This window comes from Podarcis liolepis (assembly GCF_965112155.1).
Source record: "Podarcis liolepis genome assembly, chromosome: 2".
NCBI classification, from domain to species: Eukaryota; Metazoa; Chordata; class Lepidosauria; order Squamata; family Lacertidae; genus Podarcis; species Podarcis liolepis.
This window is the reverse complement of record NC_139555.1, coordinates 82,998,010-83,022,799: the sequence shown is the minus strand read 5'-3', so window position 1 is coordinate 83,022,799 and position 24,790 is coordinate 82,998,010. Positions and strand designations below refer to the sequence as shown.

At 39.7% G+C, this 24,790-nt stretch overlaps 1 protein-coding gene across 2 annotated transcripts in view; it reads left to right on the top strand.

The window, feature by feature from the left end:
• The window catches only part of DNAH12 (dynein axonemal heavy chain 12), a 110,714-nt gene that overhangs the window by 47,585 nt on the left and 38,339 nt on the right, over positions 1-24,790 (top strand). The window contains exons 29-49 of one of the 2 annotated variants that reach the window (XM_083489073.1): positions 834-953; positions 2,719-2,828; positions 3,344-3,527; positions 4,297-4,437; positions 5,694-5,777; positions 5,868-6,056; positions 6,917-7,036; positions 8,273-8,461; positions 10,143-10,294; positions 11,412-11,550; positions 13,638-13,804; positions 14,175-14,430; positions 15,518-15,817; positions 17,776-17,954; positions 18,986-19,178; positions 19,911-20,072; positions 20,548-20,742; positions 21,595-21,728; positions 22,738-22,900; positions 23,715-23,795; positions 24,273-24,449. In XM_083489073.1, coding sequence (XP_083345199.1) covers positions 834-953; positions 2,719-2,828; positions 3,344-3,527; positions 4,297-4,437; positions 5,694-5,777; positions 5,868-6,056; positions 6,917-7,036; positions 8,273-8,461; positions 10,143-10,294; positions 11,412-11,550; positions 13,638-13,804; positions 14,175-14,430; positions 15,518-15,817; positions 17,776-17,954; positions 18,986-19,178; positions 19,911-20,072; positions 20,548-20,742; positions 21,595-21,728; positions 22,738-22,900; positions 23,715-23,795; positions 24,273-24,449 — 3,435 coding nt within the window. The remainder of the gene's footprint in view (positions 1-833; positions 954-2,718; positions 2,829-3,343; positions 3,528-4,296; positions 4,438-5,693; positions 5,778-5,867; positions 6,057-6,916; positions 7,037-8,272; positions 8,462-10,142; positions 10,295-11,411; positions 11,551-13,637; positions 13,805-14,174; positions 14,431-15,517; positions 15,818-17,775; positions 17,955-18,985; positions 19,179-19,910; positions 20,073-20,547; positions 20,743-21,594; positions 21,729-22,737; positions 22,901-23,714; positions 23,796-24,272; positions 24,450-24,790) is intronic. The other variant, XM_083489074.1, reaches the window with a different exon arrangement.

Sequence of the window (24,790 nt, the reverse complement as noted above, 5' to 3'; positions counted from 1 at the left end):
GAGCAAGTGGAGGCACATGCCCCAGGTGGCAGGTTAGGGTGCAGCAAAGCAGTGTATTGCTGGGTAGACAACTCTTCTAATAAGTGGAACCCGGCCAGAATAAAATGAGTCACTGAGCATACACATGCCTCTTTCCTCCCTGATGACAATGTGCCATGGCTGGCTACAGCCCACACATCTCTTCTCTGCCTTTTGGCTAAGATCAAGTGTGGCATCTCTTCTAATAAGCAGAAGTTCCACTTATTAGAAGAGGGGTGGCTATAGAAAGGCCCACCTCCTTGCTCACCCCAGGAAGAAGAAAGTGAGAAGCTGCTGTGGCAGAGGGAGATGAAGGGAAGAAATGCTCTCTTTTGTTGTGCTGTCACTTCTGCCACCAAGAAAAGGAAGCCTGCATAGACCATGAAGGGGGAACAAACATTCCACTTTGTGACTTTCCCATGCTGGCACTGCCACTAAGAGAAGGAGTTGTGTGTAGGCATTCTTCTCTTGGTGGTGTCAGCGGCAGCAAGAGGCAGACATGAACTTGCAAGAGAGGAGAGTAGCAGTAAAGACTTTTGCCTTCCTATAGCTAAATATGTAGATCCAGCACTGCCCTATTCTCCCTCCTCCAACTAATTTCTCTTTGTTGGAGACAAGTTTTGATTCATGTTAGGATTGTATTGCTTTAACTTAGCAATGTGGTTAATTATCAGCTTGAAAGAAGAATACTCGTGCAGGAGACACAGTGCGGTTGATAGAACTTTGTTTTTATTGCTGAGCAGCTTAATATTTGTGATATAAACTAGAACATTATTTCTTTCCAACTCTGCTGCTGTTTCTCTTCCTTTGTTCAGCTCCTTCGATCAATCAAAGATGTAAATGAACCTAAGTTTTTGTCACATGACATACCTCTGTTTATGGGCATTACAAGTGATTTATTCCCTGGTATTAAGCTTCCTGAAGCTGACTACAATGTGAGTATATTTTTAGTGCATTGTTCCCCAGTAATTCTTCCAGTATTTGACAGTTTTAGCTCATGCGGTTGTTTGTTTCTAACTGAATGATGTGCTGTGTCTATTTTTTAAGTGGATTGTTTTCAAAAAACTTCAGTTCACCCAGTCTTACCATGAACCCAAAGTCTGCTTCAGAACTTGATGTGTTTGCTTATTTTATTTTCTCACATTTATATTCAGCTGCTCTTCAATCATGGAACCCAATGTAGTTGTGGTTCCCAGATGGCCAACCATTCAGGAACTGATCAGAGTCAGACCTGCTCAGCTTTAGCAAAGTGGTAGCCTCAAGTACCTTCCATCACTACTGTAGGACCAATTCTCTGTTTGTAGAAGCCCGCCAGCATTTGCAATAGATAGCAAAAAGGCTTCATCCTTTTGCAATCTTTCAGTATCTACTTTAGGCTGCACTGCTACATGTGTTGTTCTTTAATTGTTTAGTCGTGTCCAATTCTTCATGACCCCATGGACCAGAGCACACCAGGCACTCCTGTCTTCCACTGCCTCCCACAGTTTGGTCAAACTCATGTTCGTAGCTTCGAGACCACTGTCCAACCATCTCGTCCTCTGTCATCCCCTTCTCCTTGTGCCCTCCATCTTTACCAACATCAGGGTCTTTTCCAGGGAGTCTTCTCTTCTCATGAGGTGGCCAAAGTATTGGAGCCTCAGCTTCATGATCTGTCCTTCCAGTGAGCACTCAGGGTTGATTTCCTTCAGGATGGATCGGTTTGATCTTTTTGCAGTCCATGGACTCTCAATAGTCTCCTCCAACACCACAATTCAAAAGCATCAATTCTTCAGCGATCAGCCTTCTTTATGGTCCAGCTCTCACTTCCATACATCACTACTGGGAAAACCATAGCTTTAACGATATGGATTTTTGTTAGCAAGGTCTCTACTTTTTAAGATGCTGTCTAGGTTTGTTATCGCTTTTCTCCCAAGAAGCAGGCGTCTTTTAATTTCTACACACACTTATCTACAAATAATCCCCACTGAATTCAGTGGGGTTTATTTATGAGTAGATGTGCATGTGATTGCACTGCTAGTAATCCTGACATCCATCTCATTCCTACTAGGATTATCTTCCTAGTCTCTTAGTAACTTGTCACAAACGTCCCTCAAGATTTTCTTCAGCTTCCAGCTGCCACTGCCTCATGTCATTTAAAAAGAAGGTCCCCAGTCTGATGACAGCGGTCTCAATATACATACGTGTGCCTTATACACGTCTATTTAGAAATAAGTCTCTTTACTGTATTTTCAATTGAGCTTACTCCAAGGTGTGTGCAGAAGTGCAGTTGAAAGCTTCCGAGTAACATGTATATGATTGTGAAACACGTTCCTATGATTTTGCTCAGTTTTAAGGTGCTCACAGAGCTCCTTTCATTTTTATTTCTTCATATCCTTCAAAGTCTTTTTTTTTCTTAACTTGGTAACTACATAGTATCATTCCTTTTGTGATTCTACAACAACATAGCAAAATTCTGTTCATTTCTGTAAATGCATAATTTCACCTGGTTTGGATGTTTGTTGAATTCAGATTACCATTCTCTAGCCTAGTTAAACTCAACTGAAACACTTACCGGTAACTGACAATTGTATGAGTTGCATTTTAAGAAAAAGAAGGAAAACTGAATGTTAATCTTTTTTCAAATGAAAAGTGTGTTTGTGTACATGTGCAAATGCATACCAGAAATGAGAAATAGCTAAGATTTACCTTTTAAAATTTCAGGATTTTCTGGAATGTGCAAATGAATGCTGTAAAGCACACAATGTTCAGCCTGTTAAAGTTTTTCTAGAAAAGATGATACAGACCTATGAAATGATGATAGTTAGACATGGGTAAGTATAATTATGATAAATAATATTCATAGGTATGGGGTTCAGAAAATGGCAACCAGCCTGATCAAAGGGATAGAACAACTCATGTCTGAGGAAATGTTGCAGCATTTGGGACTTTTTAGTTTAGAGAAAAGGCAAATAAGAGGTGACATGATCGGGAAGTTAAGAAAGTTATACTTGGCATGGAGAAAATATACTTCCATCCTTCTTGGTTGACTGTGCAACCAAGTTCTTCATGGAGAACTTGATTGTACAGCTGATCCCTGCAGAAAGTAGGGTTGAATTCACAGCTATGGGTGGTGAGTTGAACACTGCTGGTTTGGCTGCATGACTGAGTTCCCTTTAGGAAAATCAGTTACACCACTGATCCCTGAAAAAATCAGCTTAGTAGTCCTACCATAGGAGCTGAATGTTCTAGCTTTTGCAATAATAAACAGTTAAATGTATGTTCATGTTTAGTCATGAGACTTATTGGCAAAAAGGAAAATACCAAATAACAACTTTTTATTTATCAGTTTTATGCTTGTAGGTGAGCCTTTTGCCGGGAAGACCAAAGTTTTGCATGTGTTGGCAGATACACTTTCCCTTATGAATGAACGTGGGTATGGGGACGAAGAAAAGGTAGTTCACAGAACTGTGAATCCAAAAGCTATTACTATGGGACAACTTTTTGGAAGATTTGATCCAGTATCTCATGAGGTAAGTTAATCACAAAATAGAACGGAGGAGCGGGACGCGGGTGGCGCTGTGGGTTAAATCACAGAGCCTAGGATTTGCCGATCAGAAGGTCGGCGTTTCGAATCCCCGCGACGGGGTGAGCTCCCGTTGTTTGGTCCCAGCTCCTGCCAACCTAGCAGTTCGAAAACACGTCGAAGTGCAAGTAGATAAATAGGTACCACTCTGGCGGGAAGGTAAACGACGTTTCTGTGCGCTGCTCTGGTTCGCCAGAAGCGGCTTAGTCATGCTGGCCACATGACCCGGAAGCTGTACGCCGGCTCCCTCGGCCAATAAAGCGAGATGAGCGCCGCAACCCCAGAGTCAGCCACAACTAGACTTAACTGTCAAGGGTCCTTTACCTTTAACTTTTTAGAGCAGAGGAGCAGGGAGAAATAAAAAGTACCTTACAGTAATGAACCATATAAGCCCTTGGGTGAGGTGTTAAGGGTTGGGGTTAGCAGTGGGGAGGGTAGGTGGCATTGTGAACAGTGTGGGCAGGGACAGCAACCCTTAGCATGAATAGTAGTATTTTTGCACATTCTCCGCCTAGCTCATATTAATGGTAATATATCTACGTTTTATTCCAAAGTGTGTCCAGAAAACAATTTAAGCTTAGCTTTTTCCTGGATGTTTATTTGCTTAGGTTTTGTCCCTTCAGTAGAACAGATTACCATATTCAAATGATTTACACAATTGGTTTCTGTTGAATGCTTCCTTCAAATTTTAAAAAGTCTTTTGTCACTTATTTTAGTGGACAGATGGCATAGTTGCCAACACTTTTCGAGAATTTGCTTTAACTGAGACACCTGATCGAAAATGGGTTGTTTTTGATGGTCCTATTGATACCCTTTGGATAGAGAGCATGAACACTGTGTTGGATGACAACAAAAAGGTAATGCCTAAGTAATCCAAATACATCAGGCAATTGTAAATTTCATTGTACACAGGTTGCACATTGACAATAAAGGTGTTGTTGTTGTTGTTGTTGTTGTTGTTGTTGTTGTTGTTGTTGTTGTTGTTGTCGTCGTCGTCGTTAAAATTGTTCAAGGAATTTTAAAATGTATTGAGATAAAATAGGTTGAGAAGTTACTCATTGAGCCTTGACCCCAAATAGCTAGCTCTTTGTGTAACTATAGCACAATTGACATCACAGATGCATATTGGGTTTCAAAGAAGACTTTTAAAGAAGAAACACTTACAGGAAAGAGGAAACTAGAAAGAGTGCCAGTAGCAGAGCTGATATATAAGCAGTCAGGTCTTTTGTCAAATCATTCTAACATTCATTCCATATCATGCACATCTAATGTTATCAACATCATCATTATTACTTCATTATATCATTATTTCTGGCACTCGTGTTTGTATTTTTGAGAGGCACTTTGTTTTCTAAGCTTGTAGTACCAGATTTAACAATAACTGCAAGTAGGAGCCAGCTTACTTGAGCCAGTCAGCACACACACACACACACACACACACACACACACTCACACTCTTGGAAACCTGTTAGCTACTAGGTTTTCTTAATTCTGGGAGGAGGGGGAATTCATCGTAAAACTAATATGCTTTACAAACTTCTCTCCCAGAATTTCTCACGACCCTATGGCACTATAACTGACTAAATGCCAGGTTTTGTAAGTAGCAGAAAAACTAGCTTAAGAAGAGCCATACAGAACCAATGGATGCATATATATCTAGTATTCGGTACAATCTGCACTGATATCCAAATCCAATTATGATTTCAGTATTTCAGGGCTTATTTTTTAGCACAAGGACTCAGTCACGCAACAGTTTCTGAGTTGCATTAAATCTGAACTTGGTACTTCCTCTTTCATTAAATAACTGTTTAGAGGAACTATAGTTTTAGATAGGATACTAAGCATATAAAAACAACAACAGCAATGCAGTAATAGTGGAGCAGAGCAATGGCCAAAAACTGGATATTAATAAATAAGCATTTTTCCAAATTTGATTATGGAAGATCCTGACATTTCAATAAATGAGATAAGTCACAATACCTGTACTTGCTCAAATTTTCCAATACCCTCCCTATTTCAAATTAAGGTTAAAGAAGCTGGATTGCTTCTGGAGCATAAAATTTACAGCAGTCTAAAACTGGGTGTGGGTTTTGTTTTTTGTTTTTGTTCTTAGCTTTGTTTGATGAGTGGAGAAATCATTCAAATGTCCCCTCAGATGAGCCTCATCTTTGAAGCTATGGATCTGTCTCAGGCTTCGGTATGTTAAAGGCAAGTTCAAATAATTCACAGGACTTGAAATTGGAGATAGAATGGAATTTTAAGAGAGATAAATATTATTATCCTGCAGCCTGCTACAGTCAGTCGTTGTGGAATGATTTATTTGGAGCCTTTACAGCTGGGCTGGTTGCCACTTGTAACATCTTGGTTGAGTACACTTCCTGAACCTCTGGACCAAAAGGAGTATCAAGAACTTTTTGGAGATCTCTTTAATTGGATAGTACCACCAGCATTAAGAATGCGTCAGAAAAAATGCAAAGTAGGTTGTTCTTAAAAAAAACAGTTTAGTATGTCTATTGTTAAGTACATGGGTTGGGTCTACAAGGTTTTTTTGTTTGTTAAAGGTATTAAAAGTTGATAGGAGACTGTAATGCTAACCCTCAGCTTCCAGAGTTCTCACTGTGACAGGCAGGGATTCTGCCAGCAAAGATACTCATGGAGGAATCTCAGTTGAGACCAAATTGAATTTCCTCCTTTGGTTCTCTTAACTGTATTAAGTTAGTTTAAAGATCTTACCTTTTAGAAGGGTACTGGCTGGTACCTCTCTGAAGTAGATCCTGACTAATCCAAAAAGAAAATTGAAGTGTAGGTGGGTTCCCACGAGGCAAGAGACAGCGATAACAGCAAGAACCTTTATTGAACTACATATTGTAACTGGGAAACAGGGGCAAAGCAACTGCTTATATACATTCCTGAAAAGCACTGAATACATAACAAAAATAGTAAACACAGTTTGCAGGCAAAGAAACAGAGAGAAAGTAGAAGCATAGAAGGGGTCTAGCTAAAGCCTAGACAGGACAAAGAAAGAATCCACTGTTGATGGGATTGGCGCAGGGTAAATAAAGAAATGTTCAGTCTTACCATAATGAAATCTATTGTAAAACATGTTAACTGAGGTGAAGGAATTAATGTTGAACTAAGACAACTTCAGTTGGTTTGCTGTAGTATTTTTAGTAAGTATTTTGTGATCTTTATCAAGTCTATAAGGAACACACACACAAATAATAATCAGTGCACATTTTAAACACGAAAGATTATTGACTTAAATGTTCTAGAACTGATTAAGTTCATGAGGCATTCATATTTATTTATTTTTAAAAAAATCTTTTACATTTATAGGAGCTGGTCCCCACCAGCAATAGCAATAATGTGGTTTCTCTCATTCGGCTTATTGAAATGTTGCTTAGTGACGCAGTGGAGAAGGAGCCTTCCAGTCCACACATCCGCAAATGGATTATGGTTGGTCTGATGTTTTTATCTTTTCACTTCTTTGAGCAAACTTTTGAGTTATTTCACCCCACTTGAATTGAATCCATATTTAGTAGCGTAGCTGGGGGGGGTGCGCCCCTGATAGCACTTACCTTGGAGGTGGCACACTAGAGCCCAAGGTGACATGCAAGTCCAGGAGCCCCCAGTGGCGTAGCGTGGGCGGTGCAGGGGGGGCCAGCCGCACCGGGCGCAACATCTGGGGGTTAGGGTTAGGGGGCGCAAATCCACGGGTTAGGGGCCGCAAATCCACGGGTTAGGGGGCGCAAATTACTTGCCTTGCCCCGGGTGCTGACAACCCACGCTACGCCACTGGGAGCCCCAGAGCCCGGCACACTGCTCCCAAAAGCAGTGCGGCCTGGGGCTGGGCTTGCAGCTCTCTGGGCTGCTGTATCTCTCCCAGCCACCAGAGGACAGCTGAGAAGGACACAACTGGCACCCACCCGCCACCTCCCCCTCAGCTGCCCTTCAGCTGAAGGGCGCCCTGCAAGAACATGGTGGCTCGGGCTCCAGCCCCACACTTCTTTTGCAAGCAGTGCTGGTGCACACACACCGCTTCCCCCTCAGCCGCCCTCCAGGTGGAGGGTGCTGGGACACAGTTCTGGCAGTGCACCCTGCCCTACCAGCTTGCTCTGCCCCCATGGGCAGTCTGCACATCTGCCCCAGGCACCCCAGCAGCTTCCTATGCCACTGTCCATAATTGACATGAGTTATGTTTCTCTCACAAGATTCTCATGCTGGAGGAAGGAGTAGAGGTGTGTTTTGCTGATTCTGTCTCCTCTGCACACCCTGAAAAGCTGCTGCACCTGCGGACCTTCTGGAACAGCATATGGTGTGGTGCTTGGGGCTGCAGTGGGAAGGTAGAATCTGCAAAAGTGCCTTCAGTGAGCAGGTTGCCTTCCTTGGCTCTCAGGGCGTTCCACAAAGTGACAAGCCCTTCTATTCACAGAAGGGCAAATCTAGATCCAGCCTGCAAGAGATTCTGAAATGGGTAGCTTATGGGTAAACAGATGTACAGTTGCAGTCCCAATAAGTTTATTAAGTAAGTCCCAGTAAGTTCAATATCCAGAAAACTGCTGGAGGATTGTATCCTCAAAATACTATTTTTGCTATAGATGATAAATAGTATAACTTTAAAGCCTTTCTAGTGAGATTTGCCATGAGTACATCATCGTCCTCATAATTTCCTTCTCTTTTTAAAAATGGAAGGGTTGTTTTGCTTTTGCTACGGTCTGGTCCATTGGTGGAACCTGTGATGGTGATGGTCGGGTTCTGTTTGACGCCTTTATGAGGGATATTATAGCAGGGAAGATGGACAAACACCCGATGCCTGCAGCTGTGGGGAAATGGGAGCATCCGTTTGAAGAGAGAGGCTTGGTGTATGATTTCATGTTTGAGGTACGGAATAATTAATATAATTATTAACAGGTATTTGAATTTCTTAAATATTTCATTAGGAATGAATAGCTGTTGAAAGCCATAGAATTTGAAAACATGAAGCTGTGTAATACACCTATATATGATACATCCACAAAAGCTTTGCCTTCAAATACGGGCATAGCCAGGATTTACTTTAGGAGGGGCAGGCTATGGTTTTTTTGGGGGGGGGGACAGAACTGAGTTATCTGCAATGCAATTGGTCAGTCAAGTATTTTTATTCATTTACTGGATCTGGGGGGGCAGCTGCCCCCCCGCTTTGTCCATTCCTTCAAATGGCTTTGCATTATCTGGGAACTGCATGACACATACAGTTGGAAATACTGTATGGTATCTGTACATTTGCATTAAAAGCAGTTAGAAGAGGGCTCATGGATTTGATACATGGGCCTCTTGATCTGCACTTTCCTTAACACTGAAATATGTATGTATGTTTATGTTTATATATAAACAGGACTGCATAATAGAAGCAAGGTTGCTGAATTATGTGCCTGAATAATTACTGCTGTGTTGTATATGTATTAAATAAACCTAATAAATTGCTAAAATATCACTTACATTTATTTTTAAATAGATATTTTGCAAAAGGGGCTGCATTGCTGCTGCTGCCTCCTACAAGAAACCCAATGAGACAGGGGAGAAACAAAAGAAAAGTCTGTTCCTCTTCTTTCCCTTCCTCCTTGTTTTTGCAATATGCAGTTGTTATGAGGAATGGCTACAAATAGAGTGGAGACAATAGATGTACCTTTCCCTTTTTGTTTTGTAACACAAAAAGCCTTAATAAAAACTTTTTTTTAAAAAAAAAAAGTCAGTTTGCAAGGTGGAGGCTTTATCTTCTTACCTTCCTTTTCTCTGCAGAGATAAGAAAGGAAAGGTTTTTGGAAGTAGCACAAGCACTAGTTTGCTGCTTCTTGCAAAAACTGAAGAGAACAAGACTTCTCATCCCTTTCTTCACAGAGAAAAAAGGGTATTTCCTCCTACCAACTGGGTTTTTGCAAGGAGGCTGCAGTGAGGCCAAAGCTCAGTTTGAAGAAGTGAAAACACATTTCTTTTCCTCTTTGGGGAAGGAGGAATTTATTATTTATTTATTCATTTCATTTGTATCCCACCCTTTTTCCTCCATGGAGCTTAAGGTGGTAGACAAAGCTCTGCTCCCCATTTTACCCTCACAGCAACCCTGCAAGGTAAGTTAGGCTGTGAGAGTAAGTGTCTGGCCCAAGCTCACCTAGGGAGTTTCATGCAGATTTGAACCCTAGTCTCTCCCAGCTCCTAGTCCAACACTCCAGCTAATACACCACTGTGCTTTATGGCAAGGAAGGTTTTTTATATAAACACAGCTCTGCATACCATATGTAAAAGGAACAAGAAAGAGAGTGAGCTTATTGAGCCCCAGTACTAAATATTATTACTTGTTAGGGTAAATTGCAATGTATTTTTGAATTTCCTAAGTATGTAGCAAATTATAGATGTACAATGTTAAACATCTATAATGGTGATAATTTTGAAACCATTGCTTTGAGATTCAATTAAATGTTTTAAAACAACTAACTGCTAAAAGCATCAAGTTCTAGTGAAACTATTTTGAATATATTTTGTCAGTACCGTATCTTTTGCAAAACTTTATTTCTGCATTTCTTTTTAGATGAAAGGCAAGGGCCGCTGGATGCATTGGAATGAAGCCATTAAAAGCATCAATTATAATGATAAAAATCTTAAGGTTCAAGACATTATAGTCCCAACAATGGACACAGTGAGATATACCTATTTGATGGAATTGTGCATTAAATATGGAAAGTAAGAAAAATTGCTCCCTATAATAGTGAAAATGTTTTCATTGTTCATGAGATCATACTATTCTAATAATGTTATTAATACTCCAAGAAATACTCTAAGAAATAGAACCCCCAGAAAAACTATCCTCTTAGATTTGTGTCCAGCTGGGGTATTTTGTGCTCCTTGGTGAATTAATCTTATTTTTTGAAAAAAGTTTCCATAATAACAAACCAGGGGGTTCATTCTGAGAATTGTCATCAAGAAGTAGGGTGCTAAGTTTCTTTGAATTGTTCCCAACTGCACTTTTTAGTATGTATATTCCAGCTCAAAGCCATGGCTCTTGCCCAAGATCTATGTGAAAATGCACTGATCCATTTTATTCAAGCTGTGCAGACTACTTGGGATCCCTGCTGATACACACACACACACACACACACACACACACACATATATAAAACAGACAAATTGGGCCATTATGAGAATTAAGGTGTGGAATAATTGGATGGCTCAAAGTGGACTTTGAAAAACAGTAAAAAAAAGAAGTGCTAGATGAACATGTTTCGTGATTTGTTTGCTGCCACCAAAAAGGCGCTCTCTGATAGCCATCCACCTGACTTCCAAAGTGGAAGTATCCAGGTTCATTTGAGGGGGAAACAGCCCTTTGGAGACCATTGTTTATGGCTTTAAAGGTAAACTATCACTTTGTATTGTGTCACAAAAGTAAGTGACACTAGTTAAGAGTTTAGAAACATTAATCTACACTAGTCTGGTCTTAGAAATATTCTTTATAATTTTATAATTCTTAGTTATAAACTCTGAAATACTTACTGTTCATATAAAAAAACTTGAGTTGTGAATAAAATTATGGGGACCAACTCTGTAATATAATTCAGGAATTGTAGCTAAGAGTCTTTTGCCTAACATGTACTTCTACATCCCATTTTATTTATAGTTGTTCTCTTACATTTCTGTGATCTTAGCTATATATTCATGCAAACAGAAAAATGCCTTATGTTTATAAATCGCTGTAAAAATGCTACCATCAACAGTCTTTATTTGCTGATAATTATGTTTAATTTCCAAACAATATGTATACACTAATGAGAAACTAATACAAATATATGAATTTCTTTCCAAGACCGCTGCTTTTTGTGGGACCAACAGGTACTGGAAAATCTGTATATGTGAAGGACAAGCTAATGAACCATATAGAAAAGAATCTCTACTTTCCATTCTTTGTTAATTTTTCTGCTCGAACCAGTGCCAACCAGACTCAGGTTGGTAAAAATAAACAGCAGTGTCGCTAGGTATTTTAAAGATCTTGTGCATTAAGCCAATGACATAAATTGGCCTCTGGGGTAAATTAAGATGGTGAGTTGCTGGAGTTCTATAGGCCCTGCGCTTTACATGACACTCCACCCTGCAAGTATTTTTTTTTAATTAAAAGGGGGAGGGAAGAGACAGGAGATTTAGTCTCGGTGTAGAAGATCCCAGGGCTTGAGCATATAACATTAAATAAATATAAGAGGTACATGTCATGTGATTAGGGTATTTTGGCACCCCTCTGAGAAACAATGGAGTGCGCATCTGGGGTGAAGAAGCACTGGGACACGAACCTGCACAGTGTGTATGGAGGTCTTGGGCTGCCCAGATGAAAAGACCCCCCTCTTGGCCACACTGATGTGGTCCAAAGGAAAGCAGAGCAATATGCTTGGCACCAGTTTGGCTGCAGGAGTTGCCAGAAGGCGCCATCCAACCATCTTAGAAGACTACCATCTGAATTTATTACAGTTTACTCTCTAGCCCAGACATCCCCAAACTCGGCCCTCCAGCTGTTTTGGGACTACAGCTCCCATCATCCCTAGCTAACAGGACCAGTGGTCAAGGATGATGGGAATTGTAGTCTGAAAACATCTGGAGGGCCGAATTTGGGGGTGCCTGCTCTAGCCATTTCTTCTCCTGAAGTTGTCCCACAAGGCAGCAGAGGTTTAGGATCAGAGTTTTTCTTCTCCTAGATGGGTTACCTTCCCAGGTTGATGAGCCCCATCTGCCACTCATTCCCCTCTACAGCATGTGCAAAAACTGCCTTCTTGACCATTGGACCCACTATTAGTCTCATCTACTCAATTTACTGAAGCCGGTCTTTCACATGTCCGGAAAACATTTTTCTCAGATGGAGACTCACCAGTAGAATAGCATTTTACCTTTGCTCAAAAACCTTTTTGGGAGTTTTACCACTTCATATGAAGTAAAATATATTAGCTTTTCAGGTTGGATTATTCTTATAACCACCATTTTTTAAATCAATAAAAATTCATTAGGGTGGATCTGCGCAAGCTACATTCACAAGCAGGTAATGGGTCACTTCAGTCAATCAATTAATAAACCTTTATTGGCATACGTAGAAAACAGGAATATGTGGGTTAACGGGCCACTTGAAAACAATAATTCCCCCCTTTCACTGTTTTTAAGCTTGAATATTTGCACAGCTGTTTAAGTCCTAGGGTTTTATTAAATCAAATAGTGAAAGTCTTCTCAAGAAGCACATGGAAAACATTTTCAGAAAAAAATGACAAATAGGGACAAACTGAAACTCCTTACTGCTTTTGATGCAAATGGGCCCTCAGGCAGTTTACAACTGCATATTTCATTATATAATAAAATTGTAAGGCTGTTGTCATGCTGCAGTTTGTATGGCTGTCAGCAAGCGGCCATGGCAACTCCTGTGTGACAACAGACCAGCAGGCAGACGAGCTAACAAGCATGGTTGGGGAGTAGGTAGCCCAAGTGAACTGTTCAAAAGAGGAGAAGGAGGTACTTCGGAAGTGCCTCTCTCCCATTAAATATGACTGGAGAAGCACTTCACAGAGGATGGTGCTTCAGAAAGCACCAAACCTTGGCTTTTGGTTAAGCTTTGGCAATGTGATGTGAGAGTAAAAAGGACTCTTTAGAAGCCCTGACATTCACAGTTTTGGTAAGCCATAGTTTAATGTATCATGTGAATGCAGTCAATATAAATTAATAGAATAAACTTACCTTTAGACACACCTGTATTTATTATAGAATACATGCTAGAATTTGATGGATTGGATCCAGAGAAAAGCATGGATAGCAAGCTGGCAGAAGCTGATTTTCCTGCTCCCTTCTCTCTCCAATAGATCCCACAAGATTCCCCTGTGGGTTGCTGAATGGGGTGGGATGATGAACCCAATGGGGTGGGATGATGAACTCACTGCGAGTGGGAGGCAGTGAAGAAGTCGGCTTTCACCAGCCCCATTATGCACACTTTCCTCTGGAAACAACACTGACTGTTCTTTTGAATGAGCTGGTTTGTTAAGAAATATGTCCTGCTTTTGAATTTTAGAACATTATCATGGCCAGACTCGACAAGAGACGGAAAGGAATATTTGGCCCACCTATGGGAAAGAAGTGTATAATCTTTGTGGATGACATGAATATGCCTGCATTAGAACAGTATGGAGCACAGCCTCCTATTGAACTTCTGAGACAGTTTTTTGACCACGGCATCTGGTAACTATTCAGACTAAATTATTTTTATGTACATAGTTAAAAGAAAAGTGTCATTTTTATCAGTTTGCTTTTATGCAATGCATTAGTAAACTAGATTTGTGAACATTGGCCAAAACTTTATTTGTAAGTCCCAGACTACTGATATTCAGAGTGTCCATCTCTAATTTTCATCTTCATCTAAGGTTCTTTTGTTGTTCTTGTTGAAATTAGTCATAAAAGTAAAGGAGGTATCCTATGTTAATGTAATGTGTTCATATAATTATTGCTGCAGAATACAAACCCCATGATACTGTACATGAGAGATTTCCAAGTGCAGAAGTACTGTTCTATTTATAATTGTCTGATGATCATACTTCCATTTCTTTTGAAGGTATGACCTAAAAGATACAAATAAAATTGTATTAGTTGAAATACAGTTGATGGCTGCCATGGGTCCACCAGGTGGTGGAAGGAATCCAGTCACACCTCGTTTTCTGAGACACTTCAACATTTGCACGATTAATACCTTTAGTGATGAAACAATGGTCCGGATTTTCTCCACTGTTGTATCTTTCTACCTCAGAGCAAATGAATTTATCCCAGAATACTTCACAGTTGGAAACCAAATTGTCAGTGGCACTATGGAGGTACGATGCCAATATATACACTACATTTCTGGTTTACCTGCACAGGCAGAATATATAGGTGACTTCCAGGCGGGTCAGAGGGTCTCAAAGGCATATCAGTTCTGAAAGGCACATAGCTGGTGTTTTTTTTAAAAGAAAGGCACATGAAAAGGCTTCTGAAATTAAGATTTCAGAGGGCAGTTCAGATATTAGACATGTGTATGTCTGCACGTGCAATTAAAACTCCTTTTCTTGACTCAAAGTGCTTTTTACCGTTACAGATTAATTAGCCTAACTATGGACTAACCATTTAAGGATGGTTAGTCCATAGTTAAGGATGGTTAGTCCATTTATCTGCCTATTCCTGGCTAGTTTCCAAGGGGGAATAGTTTCTATTGCTTTGCTACTTTCTCCTTTAGTTTGTTCTTCATGTTTCTGCTGCCAGTGGAAGGATCGCAAGGCAGTCTGACCTCTCTAGGAAGGGAATGCCAATGTCTGGGAGCAACCACTGAGAATCCCTTCTCTTCCCCACCCCCCAAATCTGCCTGTGAGGGTGGAGGGAATGAGAGAATGGCCTCCCCAGAATATCTCAGAACCTGGGCAGGTTCATATGGGAGAATATAGTCCATCAGATAGCCTAGCATTAAGCCATTATGACGACTGCTTACCTTCTATAGTTCAATCTGCAATACTGATATTGTTCAACTTAATGCCATGTAGTATTATTCAGTTCTTCATATATTATACACAGCTATAGAGGCTCCAGTACTGACATTTCGGCTGTTTTCTGACATCAATCTTGCAGCAATTTAAGGATGTGTCAGCATAGAGATATTCAGGAATCTGATGCTCTTATTCAGCATCCAGTCTTCTGTGGTCCTTCCCTTTCATTGTAGCTCATTTATGGTCAGTGTGTACATTGTCCCAAGTGCAGAGCAACAACAATGCAGTTTTTCTTTTAGATTCTGCATTCACATTTTTTCAGGGAAATATTCTACATGTACTAAACCAAGAGTGCAAGAAACATCTGTGTGCCCTAAGTATGAAAAGTGTTTAAGTACAAAACTTAATTTAAATAGTTTTGTTAATTTTTCTTTCAATCTTCAAGGTATATAAGAAGGCCATGGACAACCTGTTACCAACACCCGCCAAATCCCATTATACATTCAATCTGCGTGACTTTGCACGAGTTATCCTAGGCTGCTTGCTCATCAAGAAGGATTCAGTTGTAAACAAGCATACAATGGTGCGTCTTTTTGTACATGAAGTATTTCGAGTATTTTATGACCGCCTTGTGGATGACACTGATAGAGCTTGGCTGTTCAAACTAATGAAGGATATTGTGAAAGAACATTTCAAAGAATCATTTGATGCAGTGTTTTCACATCTGAGACAAGGAAATGCACCAGTGAGTATTCATATTGTTCATTACAAGATGATCACTCTCTTTTTCGCTCCCATATTCATGCCTATTTCTGACTGACTAGTTTTATTGGAACCAGAGCAAAACCATACCACCTTGTATCATTCCATGTGCAAAAAGCAATCTTGTCTGTTGGGGATTAGGAAAACATTGATATTATTTACATATAGATACATAAAGTATCTCAATTGCTGTAAATAAGTCTAGCAGTTCAAGACGTAACACTGGATAAGTAATGCTGACTAAAGACAGACACACTACTGAGCTGACATGCATTTGTCACAGATATAGTCAAGACACTGGGCCGTTGTCATAGCAACTGGTTTGGCTGAGCTTGCACCTGTGATTAGTTCACCCATGAGGTGATTTATACTATTGAAGGAAATTAACTCCTGCTCATGTCCAGTTATTTCAACAACACACACAACACACACAACACAATTATAAAATAATAGACGTTTTGGTTGACACAAATAAATAAGTAAATAAATATATTTATTTGAGACCATATGTGTCCCATATAGTTATATTACGAAAACATCACAGCTGGGTTGCCTCTGCCCATGAGGCCAGATGCAAAATGTCAACGACTGAAACAGCAAATATATATAATTGTATAATGTTAAGTTAAGAAAACGAAACAAAAAAAATGAAAAGAGGAATAACTGCTATTGTGAATGTGTCGTGTGCTTTTTCTGTATATGTTTAAGTTGTACATAGAATTGTCAGACTGATGCCTCTTACAATTTGATACAGTTACTGAGGACCCAAATGGGTTGGGTTATGACTCCCATCATGTGATGGAGGCAGGACAGCAATGAACTCTGGGAGGCAGGCTCAGTCCCCTTCAGTTTTTTCTCTCCTGCCCGACAGATCAGGTCATTTTCTCCCAGATCTCTCTGATCTTCTTTGTCAGCAAAGTGTTTTTACCTTTAACAGTACTTCATTTCTACTCCTTTTCGGTTCCCTCCTATATCCTTTCACTTTATAGTATTGTGTGCGTATTCGTTTTCAAACTTTACTCATTTCTTTTCTTATCTCCACTCCCATTCCCTTGCTTCCTCTAATTGACTGGAAGCAAGGTTTTTTAAAAAAATTATTATTATTATTATTATTATTATTATTATTATTATTATTATTATTATTTATTTTGGATCCCTAACGTGCCAATGGCTTTTTTCTCCAAAGTGACTGTTGGCCTCTGCAACTGTCCTCTGCCATCATTGGCTCCTTAGCAACAGTTGCCACCACATTCCGATTCGATTACAGTGGTACCTCAGATTACATACGCTTCAGGTTACATACGCTTCAGGTTACAGACTCTGCTAACCCGGAAATATTACCTCGAGTTAAGAACTTTGCTTCAGGATGAGAACAGAAATCGGGCGGCGGCGGCGGCACGGCGGTGGCAGGAGGCCCCATTAGCTAAAGTGGTACCTCAGGTTAAGAACAGTTTCAGGTTAAGAACAGACCTCCGGAACGAATTAAGTACTTAACCCGAGTTACCACTGTACAATTTCTCTCTCTCTCTCTCCTGTGGATAGCATTCATGCACTCCAATTGAGGATTGGAAGTGTGTTTTAATCCACAAAAACGTATGCCACAATAAATATTTTAGTTTCTAAAAGGCACCACAAGACCCTATGTTTATTACCTTCTTAAAATAGGTTGTTAAGACATTTAGGCTTGCTTATTTGTTTGTTGCATTTGTATCCTAACTTTTTCTCCAAGGCGCCCACGGTGGCTTGCATAGTTCTTTCCCTACTCGTTTAAGCTCCACAACAACCCCGTGAGGTAGCTTAGGCTGAGTGGCAGTGACTGGCCCAAGGTCATCCAGGAAGCTTCATGGCTGAGTGGGGATTTGAACCCTGATCTCCCAGGCCCAAGTCCGACACTCTAACTGCTATGTTGTAGACTATATGCTATTTATTTTCTGCCAATAGGTAACTGAGGAAGATATGAGAAATCTGTTGTTTGGAGACTACATGAATCCAGATCTTGAAGGAGACGAAAGACTTTATTTTGAAATTCCAAGTGTACAAATGTTTAGTGATGTTGTGGATTTGTGTTTGGATGAATATAACCAAACTCATAAAACAAGAATGAACCTAGTAATTTTCAGGTGCATACTTTATTTATTTATTTATAATGATTTATGTGGTCCTTTGTCTTAGGGTTTGTATAGATTATTTCTCTTTAGAACTGTGGTATCTGGGGCTGCTTCTGAGGGTGCTTCCAGACAGAATTTTACTTAAGATGATCCAGGCAGAACTTAATCAACTGACTTGCTGGTTCTCACCAACTATTTGTACAACCTGCTGAAACATGTCAGCTGTTTCAAAAAGGCCACAGCTGGTGGTATACACATGCATTACTGTGAAAAGTTTTAGTAAATATCCTCTCAATTATCCACAGTGAAAGACTGTTTGCTTTAGATTTAAATGCACCTGAGGAGACACCTACTCCTACAACTTATAAAGTGCCAGCAATCTTTCATGATCTGACCAAATCCAGAGTAATTATTATTATTATTATTATTATTATTATTATTATTATTATTATTATTTATACTCCACCCATCTGGGTTTCCCCAGCCACTATGGCAGCTTCCAACAGGGGATTAAAAATACATTAAAACATCAGTCATTAAAAACTTCCCTAAACAGGGCTGCTTCAGATGTCTTCTAAACGTCAGATAGTAGAGAGAGAGTAGTGAAACTCCCTTCCATGCTCCCTAAGGTCATACAGTCTGAATCGGATAGCCCAGTGAAATATAATAAGTCAATGCCATATTTCAAATCCAGACAGAAAAGTTGTTGTGTTTTTTGAGCTTTTTAAATTTTTGCCCAAACTTTTAAGGAAATTTGCACTTCCGACATAGAAGTCAGATTTTCCTGGACATAAAGGTGATTTCCTCCCGGACAGTAATAAATACTTAACTAACTGAGATTCTGCCCCCTCCCCCCCCCCAACATAAATCCTAGCTATGCCCATGAACTATAGCAAAGTGTTAGTGCTGCCCACTTAAGCCAAGGTGAGGGATTATCCAAAGAGTGAGACAAATGAGAATACCCTCTGGGAGTCTGTATAACTAAAAGCACTAGTTTTGTGATCTTTGTTTTTAATAACGATGTATATATATTTTTGTGATAGGTATGTGCTAGAACATTTGTCTCGCATATGCCGTGTGCTCAAGCAGTCAGGAGGTAATGCCTTACTTGTTGGAATGGGAGGAAGTGGGCGTCAGTCCATGACGCGTTTAGCTACATCTATGGCAAAAATGAATATCTTCCAACCGGAGATCTCTAAGAGCTATGGAATGAATGAGTGGAGGGACGATCTGAAGGTAAAGATTTATATATGCTGGCGTTAGTCTGGAATCAATAAGCTTTATATTGCTCAATGCTGTCTTATTTATTGGATGCGAACTGTAACTTTACAAGTTGGGAGCCTAGGAAAACTCGCAGGAAGATGCAGTCTCCCTTTCTACCCAAAGTGATTTCTAGCAGGAAGAATGAATTGGTTGTGGGAAAAGAGTGGGGGGTGGACTCCAATCTGAGCAGTACAGTGTGAGGAGTGGAGTTTACATACCAGTTTCCTATGTTGTATCACCAGTCCCGAACCTGAGTGCTATTAAAAGGGGATTAAATGCAAGAGCAACTTGCTTCAGCAACTCCTGTCCTGAACAGAACAGTAAAGGAAAGAATTAAACTTCTTAAAGGCAGGGAGTTAAAAACCATTCATAACTATGAACTTCTGCTTGAAGGGAATAAACCTCCCCACAGCTCTTGCTCTTCCCCTGGCAGGTAACTGGGATGTCCTTTCCACTCAAAAGACAAGTGATTCTTGCAGCAGGGAAGAGGACCAACCAACACCATCAGAAGATTTACCAATCAACTTCTCATTTCACTGTTCTGTTTTTTACACAAATCAAACATTTCTGTACACCTAGCGTAGGCGTACGCAACACATTTCATTAGGATGTGCACCCAGGAATATATATATATATTTAATGCAAGCATTTATTGAATACATTTAAGTACATTTATTGTACTTAAATATTTGTTGTTGCTTTTAGAATCTTTTGAGGAGTGCTGGCGTGAAGGGCTTGAAGACTGTATTTCTGATCACAGACACACAAATTAAGGAAGAAGGATTTTTAGAAGATGTTGATAGTGTGCTTAACACTGGAGAAGTCCCCAACCTTTTTGCAGCTGATGAAAAGCAAGAAGTTATGGAGGTACTATGATGAGAAATGCATCATTTACTACTTCTCGTAAAGTATAATGTTACAATTAAACATTGCTTTTAAAAAATATGTAAAGCTACTTCTTAGAATTCAGTTCGAACTATTAATTTCAATGGATATTTTTTAAGAAGGACTTGGCTGAGTAGAACCATCTGCTTTTCTCACACAAGTAGCTGATTATTTTTAATTGTTATGTGCTATTTCCCTTTTAAAGATTAAGCATTAAAGAGGAATATTTCTTATGCTCATAATGAGGTCATTACACCTGATTAGGAGCTCTTATAAACTAGTTTAACAGGCATGATTTTCTTGCATATTAACAAAGATTGCTGATATCTAACTCACAATTAGAAATATAATTTCTTCGCCTTATCCTGCATAGATTATACTACTTATTTTTTATTACTTTTCAGAATCACGTTTTAGAATTTTTGTAATTCTTTTTGGTACATTTATTATCCTTTAGGGTGTTCGTGCAGTAGCCCAGGCAGGCAGTAAGCATGAAGAGCTCAGTCCCTTGGCTTTATTTGCTTTCTTTGTGAACCGCTGCAAAGACAATTTGCATGTTGTGGTAGCCTTCAGCCCCATAGGAGATGCTTTTCGCAACCGACTGAGACAGTTCCCATCTCTCATCAACTGCTGTACTATTGACTGGTTCCAGGTACTTAAACTATGTACTGAGACTTCAATATAGCTTCCTCAATATAGTCTGGCCTATGGAAGCTTGCTTTCGCCTCTCTTACATGTTCTCTCACGTTGCAAGAATTACGTATGCCTCCTGCCATAGAGAGTAATCCAGCTTTGTAAGTACCATGTACATCTGTTACCAGGTCACAGTGAATTGGGGGAAACTTGTGCTATAAATGTAAGGCCACTTTTGTAAAAGCAAAAAACTAAAAACTCCCTCCACAGCAAATTGTCTCAAAGCACACTGGTTTGTATTACAAAGTGTGCCATTCACAGGCAATCTGACATTCAACTCTGGGGATCTTTTGCTGTTGAGAGTTGGATGCACTCCAGAGTTTGGCACCCCAAGAGTTAACACAGACAACAGAGATAAATCAGAAGTAAATCTGATTATATCAAAAGGGAATTAGCATGTTTATGAAAAATCTTAAAATCAATTAACAGCATGCATATAGTAGGCTAAGTTTAGAAGAGGTTAAAACCTATGTAAGAGTTGTTCTTAAAATATGCCTGGAAATACACAGGAAAAACTAGGATGCAGTCAGGAAAAGGCAGTGGGGGATGTTGGTTGAAGGGGTAAGGTGGTACTAGAAAAAGAAGATTTGTGTTGACTGCTGCAGCTTGTTTGTCAGGGGAATAAGAAATCCAGAAAGTGGAGTGCAGACATTGACTTGCAGGAAAATAATATGAACCATTCCTCCTTTCCCGAACTGCTAGCAGCAGATTTCATGAAGAACTGCTGCTGGGGACATACACAAATATGCTGTGCTATGCTTAATAATGAAGAGAATATCACAAGTAATGTTTCTATTCTTATGTTTTCCAGCCATGGCCTGAAGATGCTCTTGAACGTGTGGCTATTAAATTTTTGGAAAGGCTTGAGCTCACAGACAATGAACGTCAGGAAGCTGTTCCCATCTGTAAACACTTCCATACTTCCGTGTTGTCCCTTTCTGAAAGGTGGTCTTTTTAAAATACATTCATAAAGCAAGCTGTTGTAAATAAAAGGGGGGGGAGGGAAATACTAGAAGGGTAGAGAAAAGTCTTTTTATGTTTCTGATCAATAATATTAAAATAATATTGCTAAACAAAATTAAAATTTAGTACAGAAATAAACAAAATATTTTAGAAGTCATGCTAGAACCCCTTCTGTAAGCCAGCTTTAGATTATCTCATTTATATGAATTGAATTTACCCAGAGTAAATAGACTTGAGTAGCAAGAGCCTCATCCTCAACTCAGGATCAAATTAGAAGAAGCATGAAATGTGTCAATGGGATCTCTTGCATTTTTTTTAAGCAAAGAGATGGAGAGATTCAGATAAAGACTATGATGCTGAAGTGTTGCCTCCCTCCTTCCCATATTCCTGATTTAGATCTCGCCCTCTCTTACACACACATGATATTTGTGTATTTTCCTCTGCATTGCAAATCTCAGCTTCATAGGGGGATAAATCAGGTAAATGGGCCAACATGTTTGCTTCTCTCATGCACCACCTCAGGTAGGAATAGAGAATAAATTAAAAAACAGCAACACAAGATTCTGTTCACAGATCATCCATGTCATATCTAGATTGACCCTTAGCTAAACTAATGGAATAGGTTTTGCTAGTGAGTCACTTTGTTATAGCTTTCCCAGATTGTCTTTGTACAACAGTCTCACCATCCTTATTCAAAACTGAAAAAAATATTTACCCCACTAGTAATAAAGAGCAGGAGATAGGCTTACTCAAGGGAAGAGGAAGCCTTGCAGATTTAAGGGGGGGGACGAGGAAGAAACTTGGAAATTGCGCAATCAGTAAGTAACACAACTGCATTTCTAGAAAAAAATTGATTGTCTGAAAAAGCATTTAGTATCATAACCTTGCAAAGTTTGACAAATATTCAGGTAATATCAGATGCTCAATGAAACAAATAGATCCTTCCTTTTTATTACCTGGTAGAGTGCAGTACTTCTTTCTTATTCCACAGATTTTTGAACCAATTGGGACGGCATAATTATGTTACTCCTACCTCCTATCTTGAACTTATTGCTTCCTTCCAACAACTTTTAACTCAGAACCGAGATAATGTCATGAAAGCAAAGAAAAGATATACTAATGGCTTAGATAAACTAGCTTTCGCTGAATCTCAGGTATGTCCATTGTAACTAAGGTTGCTTACCCATGCCTGGTTTTCATGTAGTGTGAAGCTGTGATTTGTTCAAGTATTGGCATAAGCTCAACACATCATCACCCTAATTACTATGTCCTTGCAGCTTTTCAGCTGCTCTGGGCAACAGCCAAACCATGCCATATTATTTCTCTGATGCTGGTCAGAAACACTGGTACTATTCTCTGCAGTGTAGTCCAGAATCCCAACTATCCAGAAGGGTGGTGAGGAGATGTGGGTGGGGCACTGCAGCTTCCCAGGCTTCCCAAAACAGATTGTTGCTCATGCTTAACAAGAGCAAGAAGGAAGGGGTGAGGCTCAGGAAGTGTGGTGCAACCATAGTTGCACTAAAACAAGCCACAACTTAGAGAAAACACAGCCGGTAGCCTGGTTTGTTTTGCCCTTTGTTTTCATTTATTTGTTTCTGTGTGCTCTGTGTTTCACTCCTAAAACTTGTTGATGGCGTTGAAATTAGTTTTATTCTATCTTTAGAGCATATTATATTCTGTACTCTCTTCTTTTTTTGGTAACTGTTTGGATATTTAAATGTAAACAAGTCTAAAAATCTTTCAAATGAATGAATGAATGAATCAATCAATCAATCAATCAATCAATCATGTTGCCTTATAATACTTTGCTTATGGCACTATCCAATGTTTGTTCAGAAGTAAGGCCCATTGCGTTCAGTGGGACTTCCCCCTAAGTATTTCTTAATGACACATTTAAATGCTTCATTTATCTTTCTCCCCATTTGCCATACTTTAAAGCAACTCATGGAAAATTGCTCTTCATTTTAGGTTGGTGAAATGAAGCAAGAATTAGTTGATTTGCAGCCTAAGTTGGAGCAGGCTAAAGTGGACAATGCAAATATGATGAAGGTAATGTTTCTCCTCCTAAAGATGTGTCAATGCTGCAGTGCACACAGTGGTCTAAATGTTGCTGGTGTAGCTTAACTGGGCATCTAGCAAAGGGCAGCTGGGGAATGTCCAGTTTGCTTTATTTCAGGCCAGTTGCAATCCAGTATGCTATTTGTTAATTAACAGGCTAGGTCTAGATTTCTACACACACATGCACTTTTATTGAAATATCAGCTGCAGCCCTTTTTGTAATAATTTCACTCTACCGCACTGCACCCCAGGGTGGGTGTAACTACAAAGTGTGCCTCTAGCTGTATAATATCAGCTGACTGGAAGCAGGGCTTAGAATTTTATGTAAAGTTCTCCTTTATAACATCAATTCATCTTTTCTAAAATAATAGCTTTTCTGAATAAATTAACAAAGAAATCTGATGGAGCTCTACAGGACTATTCTACTACATGGAACATTTCATTTCATTTCATGTCTTCTTTCTTTAGATAATTGAGAAAGAATCTGCAGAAGTTGAAGCAAAAAGCAAAACTGTAAAAATAGATGAAGAGCTTGCTACAGAAAAAGCAACAGAAGCCACAGCACTGAAGAATGAATGTGAAAGTGATCTTGCAGAGGCCATTCCAGCCCTAGAGGCAGCATTGTCTGCACTTGATACACTGAAGGCAAGTTAAATAAATAGAATAGGAGCATGACCTGGAATAGCATTATTTTGATATGGAGGAATTGAAGGGGAGGTCCCAAAGCTTAGCAGTAGAGTACATACTTTGCACGTAGAAGGTCCCATTTTCATTCCCTGACATTTTCAGTTCAAGGATCAGGTAGCCTGTGATTGGAAAAACCTCTCCCTAAAGCCCTGGAGAGCCATTGCCAGTCAGAGTCAAACTGCAGGTTATGTTAATCACTAGGTTTGCCCTTGAATACAAGATTTTTTTCTCCCCCACATAATCAGCATGAAGATTCCATTCTTGTTCAGGACACTGGTGTGTGGGATAGGGGACTTTAA